General features: G+C 37.5%; 1 protein-coding gene across 4 annotated transcripts in view; it reads right to left on the bottom strand.

Moving 5' to 3' along the window:
• mcc (MCC regulator of WNT signaling pathway) overlaps nt 1–24,407 on the bottom strand; it is a 252,256-nt gene that overhangs the window by 91,280 nt on the left and 136,569 nt on the right. For all 4 annotated transcript variants that reach the window (XM_062972174.1, XM_062972175.1, XM_062972176.1 and 1 more), the window contains 2 exons: nt 6,212–6,325; nt 2,705–2,847 (listed from right to left, as the gene is read on the bottom strand). In XM_062972174.1, coding sequence (XP_062828244.1) covers nt 2,705–2,847; nt 6,212–6,325 — 257 coding nt within the window. The remainder of the gene's footprint in view (nt 1–2,704; nt 2,848–6,211; nt 6,326–24,407) is intronic.

Genomic DNA, 24,407 nt, shown 5'->3' with positions numbered 1-24,407 from the left:
TCTATCCTCATGTCTTATCTTCCAACTCTAGGCTGTTCATAATTTTCTACAATGGAACAGCAGTTCCTCATCTGAATGGACACCCGAATAACAGAGTTGGAAGAGACCATAAGGGCCATCCAATCCAACCCTTAAGCTATGTAGGAAAACCCTTGAGTGCTGATCTCATTGTTACCATTACACTTTTCCACCATTTCCAATGCCTATTACACTTCTCTACCTTTACCAGCCACCACTATTACAAACACCATTGCCAATTCTCACTTATTTAATATTGTACATTTCTTCTTGCTGCTAAAAAGAAGGAAAGAGAGACTTGTATGACTGGGACAGAAAGTCCCATATAAACTCATGAGAAAAATTGAGAGAGAGAGAGAGAGAGAGAGAGAGAGAGAGAGAGAGAGAGAGAGGGAGCGCTACAGATCCTCATAAAGATCACTCTGTTCTACTGGGAGTGGAGAAAAGACTTACCCCTTTTGCAGCAATGGAAGATACTCTAGGGCAGTGGTTCCCAACCTGTGGGTCCCCAGGTGTTTTGGCCTATCTCCCAGAAATCCCAACCAGTTTACCAGCTGTTAGAATTTCTGGGAGTTGAAGGCCAAAAACACCTGAGGATCCAGATTGAGAACCACTGCTCTAGGCTAAAAAGGCTCTGCACCCACGGACCATCAAATTAAAGCACTAATGGATGCAACACGTGGTTTACTTCATATTTCAAAGTGAAACAACATTATTATTATTTCCTGGACAAAGACATGAGAATAAAGTTATGCTTTATTTTGTATCATTCTCAAAAATTTGGGACATACTACTTGGTGGTTCAAAAACCTATCTAAATCCTGTATGTATACAAAGCCATATTTTATGTGAAAAACCTAATATATGTTTTCATGCATTTTAAAATTTGTGAATTGATGAGAAATGGCATAGGAAATATATGAACACACAAATATAAAATCCGAAATAGAACTGATATATTTTATCTTCCCATACGTTGGATGTTCTAAGTTCATTGACAAACATGCTCTTTACACCAGTTGGTTTACTAATACAATCCAATGGACTGGTAACTAACAATATGTTAACATATATTATCAATATATTTGAATAGGTACTGGTCAGAGGATTCTGGCTAAGGAGCATAAAAGTACCCAGGGGTTATTTTAAGCAGCCATGACAAAAAAGAAGGCAGCCTGATAGCCTAAGCTCTGGGTCCTAGGCCTTAAGCGAGAATACTGAAGAAAAAAGCAGACATGACCAAAAGATCAGAGGCTTCTAGGACAGAAAAAATATATAGCGTCCAATTTTGAGAAGAGGCTTATGGACAGATGCCCAAATAGCTTATGTCGATAAACAAGACATCAGATGGAAAAGAATCAAGTCTGCCAGTTGTAGATTGTTCCAGGTAGTCATGAGCTGTATGAACGAAATATTTGAGATAACTTTTACAACACAGCATCCTTTTACTAATTTCCTGGCCAGCGGCAGACGTTAGATTTAGATCTTTTTCGATGTTTTTAAGTGGGGCAGATGTTGGAATGGTTTGTTTCAGTTTAAGAGACAAGTGAATTGTGATAAGAAAATGGTGGGTTCCTTAACGAGAGCAAATATTGTCAGTAAAATGTTTTGACAATATTTCGAACTGCAGATAAATTAAACATATTGATAATGTAACTATTTTTAAAGTAATGAATACATCCATTTGAATATTATGTGTGGTGGTATTTTTTTAACCCTGTAGCCTAGAACTGTATTACCATGTCTCTGCTAAGATTCAGTTTTAATTGGAATTTTAGCAGTGACAGTGGCAATACAGGCACTAAGATGCATTTAGCAAATGAGTACTTGTGGATTCATAGGCACTTCATTGGTGGAAAGCTATGTACCAAGGGTAAACATTTGTCCATATACACACATATCCCTTCACTTACCACCTCTTTCATTCTCTTACACACAACCTCTCCTCGGGGTGGAGGGGGAAATCCTCTCCGCATACCCTCTCCCCTTTCCTACCATGGAACACATTTGGGATACATGCAATTGCCTGAGATGAAGGGAAGTACCATATAAAATCAAAAACAAATACAACATTAACTAAGTGGCTGGTCCATGACGTTTTGGAAATACTAGAAATATGGGTGGATATCTTCTAATACATCTGTATTTTAATTGTTTCACTTTCTCATTTATGCAAGCTCACACAATAGCCTTAAAAATCAATCATCAGCTGTTTTAGACAAAAGTTTTGGTCCATGTATTATGGTGAAAATAGGGATCCACTTGAATCAATACAATTTATAGACAATTATAAGCAGGTGCACTTTTTGAGTGTTTCAAATTGGATCTGATTTTTGCTGTATACCTAACATAAAGTGTTTAGAACTACAAACATCTGACTTACAAATGACTCATAGTTAAGAATGGGGGGTGAGACAACAGGATATGAGAGAAATCTATTCCTTGGAAGGGAAATTCACTCCTGGGGAAAAAGGTATCTCTACTGAAGTTTTTTCACCAATCCTTGTTTTCACAATAAGCCAAATTTTTCAAAGACTTGGGGAATATAATTTGAAGAGATTTCTATCTTTGGGAGGGAATGGGTGAATAAAGCTGATCAGTTTCCAAAAGGAAAATGATTCCATGAAACCTGAGTAATATCTTCCATACTGGTACTTGACTGATACAATTCATGAAAATCATGTACCTTATGGTAGTTCCTTGCAATCGGTCGATTTTCTTATTTAGCTCGGCAATAATGCTATGAAGCTCTGTGATTCGTTCCTCATAGCGAAGCGTTGTCCGCTCTTGCACATCTTCATGTTCTCTCATTAGGTGGGACTGTTCACACTAAAGTACAGTTGAAGAAGAGAAAGACAGAGCATGGGTATGATGGTGGACCATGTGGAAATTACATTCAAGGTATTTATTTTAATTCTATCTCATCTTCCCAAACCTTATCTGAGATTTTGAGTAAGCAATAAAAAAAATCTACAAAATTGAACAGTTGCAGCAGAATTCAAGTCTTTAAAAATTATATCAGTAATCATATCGGTCTTGAAATATTGGTACTAAAATGTCTTGTCTTATAAGATCTAGAAACTCTCTCTTGCTACAATATAAAAGCAACGTACTTATATTAAGGTATGAAAAGTATCTGTGTTAAGTTTGAATTCAAACTTGATGACAGAAAATATATAATCCTGAACACATCTGATCTTACTTGATTTTGGAAGTTAAGTGTACCTAGAGAGTATTTGGACAGGGGACAACCAACATCTCCAAGGAAGGCAAAAATTGATTCCTGCCAGAAAGCTTCCAGTCAGAGTTGAAAAGGGTGGGATAGAAAACATTATAAAGGTGATTTCTTATGTCCTTGTTCCTAAGTGTGGCAACATTTTCTGTAGAGATGGCTGCACTGAGACGAAATCATTTTTAACTGACAAAAGCTTCTTACCACATCAAGACAGCATGTCTTTACATCATTCATGTAATGTATCAAACTAACTGCTAAATTCTAGAGACCACATGACAAATTTTGGATTTTGAAGTATTCCAAATAAGGGATGTTCAACTCCTATCTTAAAACTAACGGTTGGAAACACTCCACACAAGACTGCTTCTCTTGCTGGCTCAGGAGATGTTATACTTGAATGTGGCAGTGAACAGAGGAAAATAATTAACAATGTGATGTGTGAATAATCTCTTCCTCATCTGTTGAATGCCACTATAAGGCATCTGGCATGCTTTCAAAGCAAAACAGTGAGAGCAAAACAGTATGTCAGAAAGCTAGCTCAATTAGGTTATGACTCTAAGTGTTATGTTCTTATACATGTCCACTCAGATATGAGTTCCACTAGAGGGCAATGAAAACTACTCCCAGTAAGTAGGGTCAATCATGGAATCCCATAACTCCAAATTTGCAAGACCTCAGTTGAGTGATTAATCACAGGGTCTCTTGAAGGTCTCTTATTCATATGTATTCTATACATCAAAGCCAACCTGATGACACATAAAAACAACAGCAACAATGACAACAAATGTACAGACTTGTTAGCCTGAATCACTTTAAGAGTTACTGTAGTCCAGTGGTTCTCAACCTGGGGTCCTCAGATGTTTTTGGTCTACGACTCCCAGAAATCCCAGCCAGTTTACCAGCTGTTAGGATTTCTGGGAGTTGAAGGCCAAAAACATCTGGTGACGTATTTGCCAATATTGTGGTCTTGGTGTACTGCTCTAGAAAATTAGACATTGCACCAATACTTTGGAATGAAACACATACGTTATTCATCTTCTGTTTTCTCACAAATTTACAGCCCCAATCCAACAAATTTTCTTATTTAAGAACAAAACTCTTCTAAAAGATAAATACATAATTTACAGAATCAGTCTGTTTCTAGCCAAAAGTTACCAACTCTAGTATGTGAACTAATGTTGATACAATCTGACTCAGAATTGTATCTTCTTCTTGATCCAAGAAATGGGAAGCTTGTTAGCATTTGTTTCCCTGGCTACCTTTTCAGAAATTCTGCAGTGTAAACATAACAAGAGACATAAAATGACATTTGTTCAAACATTACTAAATATTTAAGCTTTGAGTGTTTAACAATAGAACTCTCTGCCTTGGAGTGAGATGGAAGTCCCTTCTTTGGAGGCTTTTAAATGGCCATATATCAGGGATGCTTTGATTGTGCTTTTCCTGCATGGCAGGGGGTTGGACTGGATGGTCCATGTGGTCTCATCCAACTGTATTAATCTATGATTCTATGATAGGAGGTAGGTCAGAATGCCTGTGCTCTGGTACCTTGAGAATATATGGGCAACACTATTATAAAATGGGTGGAAACAACTGGCATATAAGTGGGCCCTCACTGGCATTTTATTTGTAGGCAAAGTAAGAAAGTATCAGCCTGAGTAATCTAATATTTTTCTGTCTACTGCTTCTTCATAAGAACCTATTCTTATTTTAGTAAGAGCAAGAGCACATCATGATTGAACCTAAAAACTATGACTCAGAAATCTAAAGTCTGCTTTAGTCCTATGCAGACACAACCAGCTTGAAAAGTAGTATAAAAGGAATAATCAACACTGCGGATGCTTCCCCTGTGTTTGCAAATCAATGATACACACTAAATATAAAGCAAGCTTTCCAACTGCAAGGCAAGTCCCAAATATTATCTACAGAACAGACTATCTACTTCAGTGACAGGGAAAATGCAGGGCACAATATCTACTGAACGATTCCCCTTCACTCAGGTGGATATGGTAGCCTACACTTGGAGCAACTGGTTTTAGTGGGGCTCTTGGGTAAAAAAAACATTTCTTTTATTTTTTTTAAATTTCCCAAAGTACAGACATATTTCACGTAACAAAGCCTGTGACAACGAAGGTCCTTTTCACAAAGTCTTTGTAATGCCCACCTTTCTTCCTTGTCTAATTGCTGCCTATTTCCCCCCTAACAGCACCAGCCTTGGGAAGATGTTTGAAGTAAAGAATGCCATGAAGCAACAAGATGGGATTCTGCCCTACTTAATCCTATTATAGCTATGTGTGGTCCTTCCTACAACAAGCAAAATAAACAGCAGCTGTCTCCAGTACTGAATATACTGAAAGAGTAACACAGAGAGAAAAGGGGAAAGCAAATGAGCCTGCCTCCCCAACTATGACCAACATGTTTAAAAAGTGGGGCTGGAGAAGAAAGGTTTTGCAAAAAAAAAAAAAATTCCTCCTTTGATACATTTTGGAAAAAGCTTTCAAGTGGTCTCTACATGGTTCAAAATGTTTTTGTTTTACTTACGCAAGGCTCACATGAACTGGTTGTTTCATTTCAAATGTACACATTCATTTTGAATAAAATGTTTGTTGAAACTTGTTGAACTCTTGTTCTTTTCTGTGGTGTCGAGACCTAACTTATTCTTTCTGTGTTATTTCTGCCTTTGGTAATAAAGTTTCTGATAAAGAAGATATGCCCAGAAACACACTGACTTTGTTAACTGAGCTATACATGAATGTGTAAAACAAATAGTTTTTGACTGAACTTTCATAACATCCCCCTGCTCAATATGCTCAAACAAATGAGTCAGCTTTGCTATACATAACTGTTAGGTTTAACATATTTGATGACTATCTTGTAAGTGAGTCATATTTTTATCAGTCAAAAAGGTCTGAAGCATTAAGAGTAAAGAGTGTGTTGGCATGCTGAATAATCACTAACCTGTGCCTTTGCCAATTTCTTTTCCAACAAATCTCTCTCTCGTTCTGTTTGCTGTAGACGTTTATTAAGTTCAACGATGTCTCCTTTCAGAGATGCCAGTGCTGCTAAGTGGAGCTGTAACACATAAGCAAAATATAGCTAAAATTAAACGTTGTCTACAAAATGTACCAGTTCCTAAGATTTATTTTGAAACTTCATAAGAGATAAAAGCGATTGAAGCCAGGTGTGAAGGTTGACAATTTAGCATATGTAAATCAAGAAGTGGGACATAGGTAAAGGCAAAGGTTTCCCCTGACGTTAAGTCCAGTCATGTCTGACTCTGGGGGTTGGTGCTCATCTCCATTTCTAAGCCAAAGAGCCGGCATTGTCCGTAGACACCTCCAAGGTCATGTGGCCGGCATGACTGCATGGAGCGCCGTTACCTTCCCACCAGAGTGGTACCTATTGATCTACTCACATTGGCATGTTTTCGAACTGCTAGGGTGGCAGAAGCTGGAGCTAACAGCGGGCGCTCACTCTGCTCCCGGGATTTGAACCTGGGACCTTTCGGTCTGCAAGTTCAGCAGCTCAGTGCTTTAACACACTTTGCCACTGGGGCTCCACTTCCACTTAAACTGCTTCCACTTCGTATTTCAACTTTCACTTCTTATCAGAATATACGAAGTTAGGCTTAAACACAATAGAGTTTTAAATAACTAGAAATCTTGGAGTAGTAGTCTTTCAGCATGACTGTATATTAAGTTGGTTCACTTTAGGTTTTTAAATTGCATGGTATATTCTAGGTCACTTTTACTCAAATTAAATAGTATCCCAGAAAGGTTTGACCAAAGATAAGTACTAATTCTAATTAATAACATATAGTTAGAAATAATAGTTTACAAACAACTGGTATAGAGTTTTGGAGCCGGTGGTGCAGTGGGTTAAACCGCTGAGCTATTGAACTTGATGACCAAAAGGTTGGCAGTTCGAATCCGGGGAGCGGGGTGAGAAGCCAGTATTACCCCCAGCTTCTGCCAACCTAGCAGTTCGAAAACATGCAAATGTGAGTAGATTAATACAGTAGGTAACGGCGATCCATGCAGTCATACTGGCCACAGACAACACCGGCTCTTCAGCTTAGAAATGGAGCTGAGCACCAACCTCCAGAGTTGGACACAACTAGACTTTATGTCAGGGGAAAATCTTTACCTTTACTATAGAGTTTTAGATAACAATTTGTAACTTGAGCCAAAATTTGAAGAAATGTATTCCCGTAGGTGTCACAGCAGTTAAACTATTTTAAAATAATCAAAACATCAACAAAAAAGCCATAAACGTTTTTAAAACGAAACACTCATTTCTATGCTGCTTTTCAGATTCTGATGTTACATCTACTATACACAGACCATTCTATACAGGCTCTACTACATGAAGGCATATGCACTCAAGATAGTAAGATAAAATGAAATCAAAGCTCCAGAACAGAAACCTCTGTAAAAAATTTGGCCACAGATTAGCTTCTACCAGTGCTATTCTTATTACCTAAAAAGCCTTGTGAAAACTTCCAGTCTCATCTAATTTTCGAGGACGTAACTATTATCTGGGCTGGGCTTTAGCATAGCTGGTAAATCACCAACAGTAATAAGCTCTACCAACCGAAAGAGGACAAGTCAGGGTGAGCACTCGACTGTCAAGCCCAGCTCACTGCTTACCTAAGCCAATGGTTTTCAATCTATGGGTTCCCAGATGTTTTGATCTTCCATTCCCAGAAATCCTAACAGCTGGTAAACTGGCTGGGATTTCTGGGAGTTGTAGGCCAAAACACCTGGGGAATCACAGGTTGAGAACCACTGACCTAAGCAGTTCAAAAACAGCTTAGAGCTGTAACTAGAGAAATTAGGTACCGCTAATTAAGCGGGGGAGGTATTTTATGACACCATAAAAGAAAAAGACCAGAAATGCCAGTGACCAGAAAGAAGGATAAAGTCCTGATGGCTCTTCGTCATAGAGAATGGAGCAACAGCACCCCCTGTGGCTGAATCCAAGCACAACTTCCAAGGCACCAAATCTGGACCTCGACACAACATACCTCCTTTCTGTCTGCTCTGTCTGTTTGTCCAAATGGCATTGAATGTTTGCCATGTATGTGTACTGTGATCCGCCCTGAGTCCCCTTGGGGAGATAGGGTGGAATATAAATAAAGTGTTGTTGCTGTTGTTGTGGTTATTGACCCGATATATATACTGCATAGTCTCATCTTTCCTGATTATGGACCATGTTTAATCTATGGGATTATGAACCCTCGCCCTCTGATTGGAACCTGTTGTGCTTATCATTGATTGCTATTTTTAGTGTAACATTTTATTTTGTGTAATAATCTGTTTTTATATTGTTATGTATTGTATATATTATGTATTGTATGCTATGTATTACTGTTGTAAACCGCCCTGAGTCCCTTCCGGAAGATAGGGCGGTATATAAATACAGATGATGATGATGATGATTATTATTATTATTATTTAGTTTATTATTATATGAAAGCATTGCCTCAGGGCATTCTTTGATCAGATCTGTTGACAAACATCTTTAAAGTCATGGTAATCGCCAAACACTGGAAGTCTGAAAAACCACAGATGAAAGACTGGTGGATCGATAAAATAACTGATATAAAAGACATGGACAAATTAATCTTTCTGTTAAAGAAGAATGATGGCAGAATGGTGAAAGAGACTGACTGGTCTTGTTTGGAGGATTATTTAAGGAAGCAATGACAATGGAAATAAATGGATGTAGGCGGCGACAAAAGAGAAAGAAACTAGAAGAGTAAAGATCGGAAGTCAACACCACCCCCTTTCCCTATCCCCCAATTCACCCTCACCTATCCGTCTCCAGATATACTCCACCCCTCCCTCCTTTCCCCCTTTTTTCCTACCCCTTACCCATCAATATACCCCTTCCCTCCCCACGTCTAAACCTTCCCTTCCCTAAAGCTTTCCTTTCCCTTTTTCTGTCTCCTTTTCCCTTTCCCTAGTTTTTTTCCCCCTCCCCAATATGTACCGTATGGCAAAAGCTCAATAAAAAGATTAAAAAAAATAAAGTCATGGTGATGACACATGCAAGCTCTTTTAATATTGTTTTTGTTGTTAATTTCATTTCAATTGATAATCAGTATACAAAATATTAATTTTAACATGCAATTCCAGAGAAAAGCCTGAAATTATCCCACTCCATGTAAGCATGTGGACATTTTATAGGGGAGTCTCTGGCAAACTTTCTGTATGTTTCATGGGCATTGTGAAATATTAGCTTTGATTTTGAGAAAAGATGGCAATTCGGAGACAATTGTTTTGGCATCAATAGCATGAATTGCCTATGAAGTGTCTTGATGAAATTTCTTGGATAATAAGCAATCATTTATGCCCCACTGTGTGAGACTACAGTACGGTACTTATTTTACTTTATTGTTGTTTTTTTCAATAGCTTTCTTTTTCTAAAAGTAAACTTTCTAGCCTTTATTGATTTTTAAATGAAAATTTTAATTTTAAAATAAATTAAAGGCAGTAGCTGCAAGCAACGTGTACACGTCCTCAGATTCAACAAAGTGAAGTCTATACAATCAAACCAGAATATGCAGATGGCATACAAAGCACTGATCCTAATCTAAAAGAAGAGTCAACGTCAGAGTAGATAACAGCAGCTTTATCAGTCAAAGTTTTTGTTTTGTTTTTCTTGCATGGATCTCCAGGTGTGGCTCGTGAAAAACACTTAGCCACCTGGAAACGCTGCACTGGATGGCCTTGCACTAATATAATGGCTGTGGAAACAGCTTTCATTGCTATTATTAACACATTAGTCTTTAAAACGGACTGAGCACCACTGGCATCCCATCCACCCAAAACTATTGTGGAATATGTCCTTATCATTTCATGGCCAAAATGTAGCTACCAGGTGACCCCTCCATTCCATAAACGTTCTTTTGAAAAGCAGAGGTGCTTGTTTTAAAGAGATGTTTACATTCTGTCACAGAACTTCAGTAGTAGTCTAAGAGGGCCGGATAAATCACTTGCAGATGGTTTCTGAATTTAATTTGCAGGCAGCATACAGCTTTGCAGAAACACGTAGCCTCTCCCACTTTTATGAAATGCTGCCCTAAACAAAAGCAAATTTACAACTTTAAATAATAGCATCCGGAAAATGTAAATTCACTTTATCTTGATTGGCCTTTTGGGTCTTCATTAATAAATTATTATTTTCAGTTATATTGGTAATATGTTAATCAATGAGTTCAATGAACATACAGTTCAGAAATACTGCTATTAGATGTTTATTTGATTATTCATTAAGCATCTGTACAAATGAAGAAGTGCCTGAGGTAATGCAGAATGAAGATATTAACAACACAATTTCAAACTTGCCTACTCAAGAACATCTTGTTAAAATCAATGGGACTTGCTGCTGGGTAAACGCTTCAGATTATAGCCTGAAGCCATCTGGAGTAAAATATATATTTTTTTAGTTCTAACAGACTTCCCCCCTGGCCCTTCAGTAGACAAAACTGAGTGAATTTTATCTTTAAAATTCTCAGAATTCAATAAAGGTAGTTCTGAGCCAAGAACACAGATAACCATTGCCAAGATGCACAATGTTTGCCACCACTTGTGGCACTTCTTTCTAGGCACTAAGCTGGCAGCAGACAGAAATAAGATTAGCCTTCAAAGGAACGGACAGGGTGATTATTGCAAGCAAGCAAAATCCAGTATCCTCTTCCATCAACTCTAAAAATTATTTGTGTGACAAACTGTAGCACTAGAAACACAGGCTTTAAAAGCCACAGTTAAAATGTCCACAATTCTGACATAATACCTATTGCATCTGAGATTAATGGATAGACAATTTATTATCCACATTCTAATTTTAATTGCACATGGAATTTGTAACTTAAATCATTATAATCATTAAAATCACAATACAGTACTATTATTGGAGTGTGCCACATTATTCAACATTGGTTTTCTGGATTCTTGAATGGAATCTGAATCACCAAGGATCAAAAACTGCAATCGTTAAAACCAGGTTGACAATAAAACCAATATTGTCATCTATTCACTTATATACTACCTGTCTATCAATGCTATGATTCAAGGTGGTTTACAAAATTAAAACAAATAGATAAAAGCACTTAGCATACATAATTAGTATTAAAATACAATTAAACTATCCACAGAATTAAAACTATTCAAAACCAAGTCAGAAAACAACACAAAAGTCATACCTTTAAAGCCTACTGGAACAGAAAGATTTCCACTTTCAATTGCTAGATTAGGAGGGGGGCTGCTGATCCCCCACTTCCAAATATACACATTTGAACCCTACAGACTGTGGGACTGAGCATTTGGGCAGTGGGATGAAAGTTGTAATGATCCGTTCCTCATGCAACAGATCATTACAACTTTGTTTCCCATCCCACAGCTCTTGGCCAGCTCCTGCTCACTGGTGGACAGATGAAACCCACCCTCCACACTGCAAGCCCCATCCAACCATGCTACAGGCCAGGTCATCATGCTCATCCAAAAACAACTCTTGAATCACCGTTCTTTCACCGTTCACAGACCTGTCATTGATTCAAAGCGTTTTCAACACAAGCAGAGTGTTGACATAGCTATCCCAGCTGTTTGAACTGGGAGAAAGTTTAAGGGCAAAACAACATCCTCAACTGTTCAATCTCTATCTCGCCCTCTACTCTGTACTCAAAAAACATGTTAGTCTGGAATTTCAGTTGGCAAAGGCATCTTGTAGCACTTTAAAGACTAGCTGAGAGAAGGAAGTTGGCAGCATAAGCTTGTTTAGATACAGTATATCCGAGGAAGAAGGCTGCGGGTGCATCTACATTTTTGACACCAAGGCTCAATGCTCCAGAATCATGGGACTTGTAGTTTCACAAGGTGTTTAGCCTTTTCTGCCAGAGCATGCTGGTGCCTCACCATACTACAAAACCCAACAGTCCATAGATCTGAGCCAGGGCAGTTAAAGTGGTATCAAACTGCACTAATTCTGCAGTGTATATGCATCCTTAGTCTAAAAAAGTATGCTACTAACTTTGTTCTCTCAGTTAATTTCTCAGACGATATAAGATCTCTCTGCTCTGTATGAAGGTAATAGTTCTCTCATCTTCTCTCTACTACAACTTGTGGCCAATATATTCCTCCAAAATGGTAAGTTATCCCAAAAGGGAGTTGTCAATAAGCAAATAATTCTCCTGCCCAATCTAGAATGGAAGTGGTTGTTCTCACTCTTATGCCGCCCCAAAGTGGCAACTGCCCCATTAGTGGTGGACATGCCAAAATCAGGGCTTCTGCTTATACCTCCTAACCTAGATGCCTACTCAAAACTATTGGCTCAGTCTCAGTTAGGCAAAGAGGCACTTAGAACTGAAGAAAGAAGTAACAGTTGAAACAAGGAGCATATTACTGAATAATGTGTGTACATAATTTACTATAAGACAACTGTTATTTCTATAACAGATGTCTCCAGCAAAAACTATAAAGTGCAAAGGGAATAAAATTGAATAAAAGTTTCAGAATGCTTTCCTTCAATAACCCTGATTAGAGATCTGCAGTCTTTTGGATGATCAATGTCATCAAGATTATGGATATAAGCACTGAACTTTCATTGCGATACAAAAAGTTCAGTGTTTGCTGGTATAAGCAAGATCACACTTCCACAACTTTGTGCTCTCTTGATATACCCTTATCGCCAGTGACCATGACTTGTAGCCACAATCACTGGAGATTATGAAAGACATAACTGAACACCTCTCAAGAAAGAATTGTGAGAAGAAAAAATGTAGACACATTTTTTCAGCTAGAAATAATAATACTTTATATATTTTTAAATTATGTTTCAGACACAAAGATAATTGTTCTACTAAAATCAGACACATATTAAAAGATAATTATTTCTTAAAGGCAAATTATTTCAGAATTTCAAAATTTTAAAGAACATGAAAATCTAAGTTCTGGAGAAAGTGTAAGAAGTGAAAGGAGGTAAACAACAAAGCCATAGATGCCCACAGACACTTCAGTGTTCTGGTAGATTCCTATTTCAACGAAAGGAAATAATAAAATAGTAAAAGCCCAAGCTAGCAATATCAAGGGATCATGACTCTTGGTGACTAGTAAATCACTGTGTGACATTTTCTAGAAACAATTTCACTAAGAGAAGAAAATCAGGTGTCTGAGAAGATGTGCAATGGCTATACTTATCTGTTACATTTGCATTTTGCAGAGACAAGTTTAGAGTGAAGCAATCAGTTTACAGAGAAAAGAGATACCGGGAAATCTAGAAGATTTTATAGTGATGACTGAAACTGATCAAAACAGATTGTGCCTTTCCTATCCCAACCCCACAGCCCGGATATAAAACCCCAATATATTTAAGTGACTGCAGGAAAATAAGGAGACTGAACCAATGACCACAATACCCATATATCCCAGGACAGGAATGAAATATAATTATAAATAGTGTAAGCGGATTATGAGACTCCAGAGTCACACAACCCTTTTTTCTCCACCCACATTGCTTATGTCCTTGCATGCTTGCAGCACAAAATTACTCAGCTAATCTCAGGACTCTTGTAAAAGTTTCGGTGATTTAGTATTTCACAAGAATACAAGTAAAGCAGCCAAGCAGAAAGAGAAAAAGGACTGCAGGCTCTACAGATATTTTCCTCAGATTTCTAAATCTGAATATCTCATTGCCTACTAAAGGGTCCATCAGTAGCCGCCATAATTGCTAACGACAGAATAACCTTCAAATTCAGTGCTATGTTAGTCTGTGGCTGTTTAATAAAGGAGACTTTCTCTTTGCTGGACACATTCACTAATTCATTAGTTTGTAAAAGCGTTCACAGACTGCAGTCTACTTTATCATATCCTGCACAGCAATGAACAGCAAAACATTTCAGAACTGTGATCTGAATTTTACAAATGAATGACTCAGAATTTGTTTTATTCCAAAGGGATGTCTTAATTTTTTCCATCTGGCATTAACATGAGGAAGGCAACCTGATTAGATCTTGATTCACAGCATTAGATCTTTTAAATGAGAGTACAGTACTTGGAAATACACTACAATACACATGAAATAAAGGTAGCATTATCATTACAATGTTAGCATTTAGATAACCTAGATGAGTTATTCATAATCAATTGGAGGTAGGATTATAACAAATATCCACAATTCTTTCTGATCTTCAGCAATAAATGATCTCCTGAACTTCACCACTGAAAAAATATCAAGTGCTGCAAGATTTTTCATAATTCAAAATAATGCTATGGAATGCATAAGGTCACCATAAGTTGGCAGTTGAGTTGAAGGCACACATTGGTCAAGAAGATTTTGATACTCACGCCCTTTCATTGGGTTAACCATAGGAATATATTTCTAAAGAGGTGTCAAATTTCCTGTTCAATCAAATGGGTGTGCAAAGCGTTTCAAAGTGTTGAATGGCAAAGTGTTGAATGGTAACAGCTGGCAAGAGGAAAAATTAAGTTTTGGAAGATATTGTAATGAATATGTACACCAAGATGTTTCTAGCTCACAATACACTGTTGTTATTATAATGTGTTGGAAAGAAGCCATTGGAGATCTCAGCAAAAAGAGTAGCTGAGCAAGTAATTTTCAGTTCTTAATATCAAGCATCTCTCCTTTGTAAAGTGGGATAACTTACAATTTAACAGGGGAATATTTCAGTAACACTAAGCATTTTGTAAAATTATGTTATGAATGTTAGTCTCTGGGATCAATCCAGAGAAGTGCAGGTAGAATTCCTTTTTTACTATGCAAATTACATCCTTATTCTATCACCATTACCTGGTGTACACAAGGCTGTGTGAGATAGGCATGGAGTGTTGCAAAGGAATGGAAAATCTGGAAACACAATCATGGATGCCTTGCAGAAATGAAAAAAAAGTGCTCTTCCATACATATACAAAACAGTTGATCTTTCTTCAGAAAATAACATTACTTTGAGACTGACCTATCAGAGTGAATCAATGCTGTGTGACAAAAATTTGCCTTGACTTTTAGTCTTCTTCTAAGAAAAAGATGAATTCTGAAAATGGTGCTGAAGACTTGTGCTTTTGTATTTGCATTACAAAGGCGGTGAGATGCTTCTGCTATCTTTCCTCAGTTTCTGTTTGAGCATCTGACCTCAACCAAATGACAGCTCTATTAAAACAGACACATTATTTAAAGTGATTGATCTACACATTAACAGCTTACTTAGCCATTTTTGTCTCAATTTTGTACTCTCTCACTTTTTTAGCTAACACTCTAGAAAGGCATATTTTTATGACACAAATGATCAGATGAATGCAATCAAAGTCCATTTCAACAAACACACTGTCAAGACTGGAATCAACATAAAAGGAAAGGCATCTTCAAGAATTAGAAACTTGACAGAATTCCCCAAGACAGCCTTGCTTTTTGATTCCTGAAATATGTACTACAATCAATTGACTCTTTTAAGCAGACATCTCTGAAAAAGTAAGAGCTGAGCCGGGAAATGCAGAAGAAGGGTATCATTATATGGCAAGTGACTTCCAGCTTAAGAAAAATGCCCCCACAAAACTATTATTTTGTGAAAATCTAGGATAAAAGGTAAAAGCATCAATGGATTCAAGGTGACACTCTCATCTCATACCACTTACCTTTTTGGTCTCTAGGTTTTCACGCCATTTAAAACTATATCTAAACATTTTGACTATATCGAAGTTTAAAAGGTACAGACTGAACTCTAAACTAGCAGAATGATTTACATAGTTACCATGCATCTTATTTTCAAACAGACACGTCCTTGGCTTCCGACAAGTTTCCAGGCTTAATTCAAGGTGCAGGTTATTACCTATAAAGCCCTATACACTTCGGGTCCAACCTATCTTCGAGGCTGTACCTCTTTCCATGAACCGGCACAGGCTCTGAGATTGGTAGGGGAGGCCCTTCTCTCAGTCCCACTACCATCTCTTTTTTTTTTTAGTGTTTTTTTTAATTGTTGTTTTGTCATTTTATCCCACTCCCACCCTCCCACCCTCCCCTCCTTGTACATACTCTTTATACAACAAACTACAGAAGTTACATTTGAAATATCAATCTCAATCTTAATTTTTCCACTCCACATCTTAGTACATTCTCTAAATAGTTCTTAACTGGTTCCCACATCCCCTTGATTATTGCAATATTTTCAATTTTATCTATATTATTCCATTTGCAATTTGTGATTTCTACATTTAACATATCAACTATATACTTATACCAATTCGTCAGAGTCCATTTTGTTTTATCTTTCCAACCGCTCACTAAAACAATTTGTGCACATGCTATTAATTTGTCAATCATTTTTTCTTTTTGTATATTCTTCACTTCTGTTATCCTTGCATGTAGTACATTTCTATTAACTATTACTATCTGTAGATTTAGCATTCTATTGATTTCTCCTTCAATCATTCTCCAGTATTCTTGCACCCGATCGCACTCCCATATCATATGATTGAACACCCCTCTTTGTTCACAACCGTGCCAACACCTATCTTTCATCCCTGGTAAAAACCGTGAAAGTTGTGCAGGAGTTCTGTACCATTTTTGTAACATTTTCCTTCTTGCTTCCCTTAATACATTGTACTTTTCTTTTGTTATGTTACTTATTTCCCTTTGTATATCTTCCCTCTCAATTTCCATGTCCATTCTCCATGTTTGGAAAACTTCCTCTACTATTTCTTCTTTTACTGTTATAATTTGTTCATACAGATCTCCTGCCACCTTCTTTTCCTCTCTCAAACATTTCCTAATCACCTTCTCAAATTGTGATGACTCATGGGCCATGTAGTCCCGTTCCTAACGCTGTGGTGACAGATGAAGAGGAAAACTTGGGTTTTCCACCATTTCAGCCAGAATTGGAACTTTCCCAGCCTGAATTGGAGCCCTTGCACCTGCAAGAGGTTTGCCTTCCAGAAATCTGCCAAACAAGCCCTGAGTCAGAATCTCCCCCATTTTCTCGCCGTAGTTATTATCAACAACAAAAAGGAGTTCAGCAGGCTAATCGCAGAAGCCTGAGAATCGCAGCCAGGCATTCAGCTGATTAAGACTGCTTCCATGAGAAATTCTAGGGAGTCATGCATCTGGACACAGAGATTGACTTTCGGTTCTGATTCCCCAGAGAAGTGTTCTTTGGTGGGAAAACGAGACCCTATTTAGGTTCCTTGCCCCGAAGGAATCTTGCGGAGTCAATTCGTCAGCTACTGGAGTAGGCTGTGTGTGGACAGCGCTATTCCCGTTTCCAAGCCTCGTTCCTGTTTCCAAGCCTTCGTTCACGTTTCCAGCCTTGTTTCTGCTTCACGGACCTTGCCTGATTTCCTAGGATTCAGCCTTGCCTTCCAGGACCTTGCCTTGCTTCCCGGACCTTGCCAAGTAATTACCACGGATCTTGTCCCTGTTCCTTGTTCCTTGTTGCCTTGAATCAAGCTATTTCCTTGCCTTGCCTAAGTTTCATGGACTAAAGGACCTTGTCATCTCCCCTCACTTTGCTTGGCAAAGTGAGTGTTTCGGTTACTGGATTACAACTTTGGACCTTACTATTTCATATTGGACATTGTTTTCCTGGACTATATTTGACCTTTCCTGAAAGGACATCTTCTGAACTATATTCTACACTTATTTTTATTGCCTTTACTTATTTCCTTAATAAAGATATTAGATAGATTCTGGCCTCTGTGTATGGTTATTGGTGCTCTGCAGCCTGGGTCGTGACACAAATGGACTGTCCTGTTCTCTAATTTTTTCTCTCAATCTAAAAATTTCCTGTCTTATAGCCCAGCTTTGAATCCAGTTCCCTGATCCTATCCAATTCTGAATTTCTTTTTGTTCTACAGGGTCTCCATCTATTGTATACAAATCCTCCACTAACTTTTTCCCTCTACTTTCAATTGATCTCAATGTTCTGTCTATAATTTCGTTGTTATTGTAATTAATTTGCCATACAGTTGCCATCTTATTCTCATTGCCTGGACTTAGCTTCTTCTTTCTTTTTTCCACACTTTTATTGTTCCTTTAAAAGGTTCCTTAAATTCTGCTTCTTCTCTCCTACTCCATTCCCTAAATATTATTTCTTTTTCTTTAGTATTATTTATTATCTTCTCCATATATGCCCATTTTTTTTAGTATACTGTATTTCCAATAATCTTTGGATTTGAAACGCATCGTGATAGACTTCTAAACTTGGAATCCCCCAGCCTCCCTCTTCCTCTTTTGCATTTAACCATTTGTCCCTTATTCTGGGCCTTTTCCCTCCGACTGCCCATTTTCTTATTCTCCTGTCCCATGTCTTTAGTGTCTTCCTATCTACTGTGTTCGGTAATGTTTGAAATAAATATGTCAATTTTGGTATTATAAACATTTTTAGTGCCCTTATTCTGTCCACTCTTGTTAATGTTTTCCCTTCCCAATTCTTAAACTGTTTCTCTATTACCTTCCATTTTTGTTTATAATTCCCCTTGACTATACTCTTTGGGTTTTTATATATCCATACTCCTAAGTATTTCAGCTTCTTTAATCCTAATCTTAACCCTGATATTTTCCTAATCTCCAGTTGTTCCCTTGGTGGGGTATTAAGACATAGTATCTCTGACTTTTTAATATTAACAAATAGTCCTGATATATTTTTAAATTCTTCCAGTTTTTTAATAATATCTTTTACCATAATTAACGGTTGACTTGTAATAATCATTGCATCATCGGCAAAGAAATTAAGCCTTATTTCTTCCTTTTGTCCTCCTTCCTTTTCTATTTTGTACCCTGTCCAATTGGTGCTATTCCTGATACGTTCAGCTAGCATTTCTATCGCTATTACAAATAAAGTGGGGGATAATGGACAACCTTGTTTTGTACCATTTAAAATTGGTATCTCTCCTGTCCTTCCATTATTCACCCTTATTTTTGCTTTACAGTTGCTGTACAATTGTTGCAGTGTTTTACAAAAGTTTTCCCCCATATTCAACTGTTGACATAATCTTAACAGATAATTGTGATTGAGTTTATCAAATGCTTTGTAAACATCCAATTTGAGAATTCCCGTTTTTTTCTTATTCGAATTTGCATGATTCATTGCAATTACTACATTTTTTATTGGATCCCCAAATTTTTTTCCCTTCACAAATCCATATTGATCCTCTTTGATTATTTTTGGCATTATTGTTTCCAATCTTTTTGCTAAAATTTTTGTAAATATTTTATAATCTTGATTGCATAGACTAATGGGTCTGTATGACCCTGGTTGTGTTAAATCTCTCCCCTTTTTGGGTATAGTTATAATCTCTGATACTTTCCATGTTAGGGGGACTTTTTGCTTAGTGTATATTTCATTGAACAACTCTGTTAGGTGTGGTGCCAACTCTTCCATAAATGCTTTATAATATTCTGCTGGAAATCCATCTGGCCCTGGTGACTTGCCTCCCTTTAACCCTTTAATTGCCCTTATTGTTTCCTCTTGCGTTATTGGTTGGTTTAATAACTCTCTGTCTTCCTCTGCAATTTTTTCTCTGATATTTAAGTTCCCTTGCATTACCCTCTCTTCCTTATATAGATCTTTATAATATTTTGCCATTATCTCCCTAATCTTACTTTGCTCCTCTTGTTCTTTCCCATTTTCGTCTTTCAATCTCTTTATCCATGTTTTTTCTTTTTTCTTTTTCAAATAGTAAGCCATCCTCTTCATTGATTTTATATTCCAACTTTGGGAATAGCTTTTAACGTATAGATATTTATTTATTATATTCCTTTCCTCAAATGCTTCTAATTGTTTTTTTTTTCTCCTTTAGCTCTCTCCAAATCTGTCTATCCTTAGTCCTTTTATGTTTGTCTTGCAGGGTTTCTATTTCTTTTATTCTCTTATCCTGTTCATTCCTCCATCTCCTTCTAAGATTTACCTCTAAACTTATACAGTGACCCCTTATCACTGCCTTACTTGCATCCCAAATGATATCTTTAGTTACTTGTCCATTGGCACTGGTCTCGAAATACTTATTTAGTTCTTTCCTAATTGTTTCATATTCTTCCTCTCTACTGTTTAAAACTGTGTTATATCTCCAGGTTCTTTCTTTTCTTTCTATTTCTAATTTTACTTTTACTCTTAATGGTGCATGATCCGATAAATGTATTGGAAGTGTTTTTGCCTCTAGAATCACTGATTGGTTTGTATTTTTCCCCAGAATATAATCTATTTTGCTATATATGTCATGTCTTCCCGAATAATATGTCCATCTATTATTCTCTGGTTCCCCTTCTAATAAATCATTCATGTTGTATTCCCTTATATTTAACTTTCTATTACTATTTTGCCTTGTTGTTACCAATTCCAGGTTATAATCTCCTGCACAATACACTTCTCCTTGTGCAAACTTATCAATTTCCCCAAATAGCTTTTTTAAATACTTTTTTTGATTTTTGTTTGGGGCATATATACACACTAAAGTGATTCTAATTTTTTCAATTTTCCCTTTAATCATTACCCATCTCCCATCTGAATCCCTTTTTACCATTTCCACTTGGAAGTCTATTGTATTTTTAATTAAAATTGCCACATCCCGTGCTCTATTTGAACCTCTCGATTCATACACCTGTCCCCAAATCCTATCATTAAATAATGGAGTATGGTCCTTTCTCTTATGACATTCTTGTAAAAGCAGAATGCCAACTTTATAATCCTTTACCATTTTCATAACTTTTGCCCTTCTTTGTGGAGTTGATAAACCATTAACATTATGAGACATTATTACTATTTCACCCATAACCAGGTATTATTTGCATTTCCCCTCCTGTAGTTTCTTTCCCCTGTCTGCTTGTCTTCCCATCCTCCCCCATGCCCCCCAGAGTCCAGATCTCTCCCTCCTCCCATCAGAGGGAGACCTGAAAGAGTTTTCCCTTTGTTCTCTTCCATTCCCAGACTCCCTCCCACTGGTGACTGCGTTGCCATCCACTGCTCTCCCCTCCTGCATCTTATTTTACCCCTTTAACCCCATTTGTCCAAATTTCATTATTTCACAAATGTTAGGCTGTTCATTCTTAAGTCTCTGTACAAGATCTCGTTTCAATTCTTCTATTCTCCTCTCTAATTTTCTGTTTTTTAAGATCTCTTAATTGTTTTTCTATAGATTTAATTTGTTCTAAATCCAGGTCCTTCAAATTCCTTAAAGTTCTCTTTTCTTCCCTGTCCTTTGGATCTCCCATTGCAAATAGACTCTGAAGTAAGTCTGTCTCTGTTGGTCCGCCTCTCTCTGCAGTCTCCAGCTCCCTCGATGCTTCTTGTCCAGTCGGCTTGTCCTTGGTCTTATCTGATTCCTCCTCCAGACCGTCTGTTTCTTTTCCGTCTGTATCCAGTTTTAACTGTTTAAGCATTTTCCTCCCACTTTCCAAGTCGGAAGCTTTATATAATTTATTGTCTTTATATACAATTAGGGTGGCTGGAAAAGCCCAGGTATAACGTTGTCCTTTCCTTTCCAAAGTTCCTGTAATTTCCCTCATTTCTGCTCTCTTTCCCAATGTCTCTGAAGATAAATCCAGGAGTGGCCATACTTTACTGCCAGCCAAGGTCAGGTTCTTCATTTTCCGCAATTTTCGATAAACAATGTCCCTTTCAGCCTCCCTTGTGAACCGTATCAAAATATCCTTGGGTTTCCTGCCTCCTCTGAAAGCCCAATGAATTCTCTCGATTTCTTGCGATGGGACTTGAGCATTTGTTGTAAGCCATTCAGTTATAACTCCCTTCAGATTCTCCTTTATCTGAAGACTCTCTCCTGCTGCTCTCAAACGCAGATTGGCTCTTCGGGATCTGTCCTCGAGGTCAGCAACTTTATCTAGAAGTTTTCTATTAATGTCTCTCAGAATGATTAATTCACCTTTTTGTCTTCTGATCTCCGCTGCTGCCTCCTTAAACTTTTCTTGGCATTCTTCCACTTTATTCTCTATCAGCCCGAGTTTACTATTAATTTGTGTGATTTGCTCTCTTGTCTGCTCATCTCCCTGTCTTAAAATCTCCATGTTTAATTTAAGATGTTCCAATGTAGTTATAATTTTGTTCAATTTTTCTTCCTCCCCTTCCTTCTCCTTTCTGTCCGCCATACTCACAGTTGTCCAGACTTCTGTTTGAATTCTGAAATTTATGGCTTCAGTCACCTTTGATTGTGACCTCCCAGCCTTCTCTCTTTTCTCCTTTGATCCGGACTCCAGTTAAGGAGAGATTTATGACCCTTTATGGGCTTTTTGAGGCTTTAATTACCTTTATAGTTAGGAGAGCAATTAGGCACGTCTACTCTTGTTGACGCATGCGCAGCTCCCCCAGTCCCACTACCATCTCAAGCACGGTTGGTGGGGACGAGAGAGATGGCTTTCTCAGTGGTAGCTCCTTGGCTCTGGAATACCCTCCCAAAAGAGATTAGGTTAGCCCCCACCCTTCAACCCTTCCAATCCAGCCTAAAAACATGGATTTTTAAACAGGCTTTTGACCTCAAGTAGGCTATAATGGGCCCATATGAGGTTGACACTCTGACACTTTAGTTTGTGAACTGATAGCAACTAGTTTTATCTGCAGATGTTCTGCATTTTTAAAATTGGTTTATGTGATATTGTTTTATACTTATGTACCATTTTATGTTATATGCTGCACCCTGGAGTGCTTTTGTAAGCCGCTCTGAGTTCCTTCGGGGAGATGGTGGCGGGATATAAATAAAGTTTAATTATTTATTCATCCTGGCAGTTAAGTTGGGACAATGTAACAATCATTAGATTTAGAAAGCACCAATCTCTCCACATGAATTAATCTTAAGTTTTGCCTATCATAGTTATACACATTTTGTTATTGATTTGTTTTTCGTGTCAGGAGCGACTTGAGAAACTGCAAATTGCTTCTGGTGTGAGAGAATTTGTCGTCTTCAAGGACATTGCCCAGGGGACGCCCAAATGTTTTGATGTTTTTAACCATCCTTGTGGGAGGCTAATCTCATGTCCCCGCATGGAGCTGGAGCTGATAGAGAGAGCTCATCTGCACTCTCCACGGGATGGATTTGAACCAACAACCTTCAGACCAGCAACCCAACCTTCAAGTCATCAGTCCTTCCCCCTGTGCTACTGGGGAAGTAAATATATTAAAATAATATTACTATAACCAGGAATCCCAAGTCCTACAATTAAAAATTGATTTCAGATTAAATATATTTCAATATATAGAGATGATCATGTACCCCTGACTCCATCAATTCAGGCTTGCAATTAATTTGTAGTGTAGAAAGAGGGTGCTGCTTTTTTAAAAAAAAAATCATAAGGCCCAATCACTTAAAATACCCCAATGCCCAAAGAATTCTAGAATGTCACAGTCTAAGCCATATTTTATGTGTGTATGACAGCATGGCCAAGTGTTCAACCTAACAATCTTCATTTGTAACTGAAAATATATGCTAACAGAATTCAGTTAAATAAACCCTTTGTTAGCCTTCTGTCCCTCCTCTCCTTTTGGCATCTCTGTTGTTGTCTATGCTTTAGTTGGAAGCTTCTCAAAGAAACCTTTTCCCTACAGAAACTCCATACAGCACCATGTATTCAGAAATCATGGAACAGAAATAAACTAACTAACAAACAAACAAAAACTGTAAGGAAAAGGAAAGAATTTCTTTCTAATTCCCTTTTCATAGTACTTAGTATATAAAAAGAGAGATTAAAAAATTAGGAGGAATTTGGGTGCTGTTCCAGTACAATATCTTAAGTTAAGTTCTACATGGCTATGTTTTTATTAAAAACACAGCAGATATTTATCTTTCTGGGCATACAAAACAGGCTTCCTATGAAAAACTAGATGTGCTGCTCATTCTTCCTTTATTTCTGACCCAAAACAAGTATATTTGGAAGAAAAGAAAAAAATGAACTTCCAGGCAACAGTCTGTCCTTATAAGAACATCAGTATCAAAACATTTTCCTCCGGATTTGTTGAGCTTTTTGTTGCTATAATAGTACATTGTTATCAAACTCAATCTAGAGTGAGCACTATTGACAAAAATCCCCAGTCATGTCCCTGTCTTGCAGGCATTTAATTTGGGGATAATCACACTGACCTTATAAGAACTCCAAACTTCGGGGATGAATTGCTCTGCAGCCTCAATCTGTGGCTATGCTCAAAGCC

This window comes from Anolis carolinensis, chromosome 2 (genome assembly GCF_035594765.1).
Source record: "Anolis carolinensis isolate JA03-04 chromosome 2, rAnoCar3.1.pri, whole genome shotgun sequence".
Taxonomy (NCBI): domain Eukaryota; kingdom Metazoa; phylum Chordata; class Lepidosauria; order Squamata; family Dactyloidae; genus Anolis; species Anolis carolinensis.
Note: the sequence above shows the minus strand (reverse complement) of the source record. Positions and strands in the feature narration are given on the sequence as shown.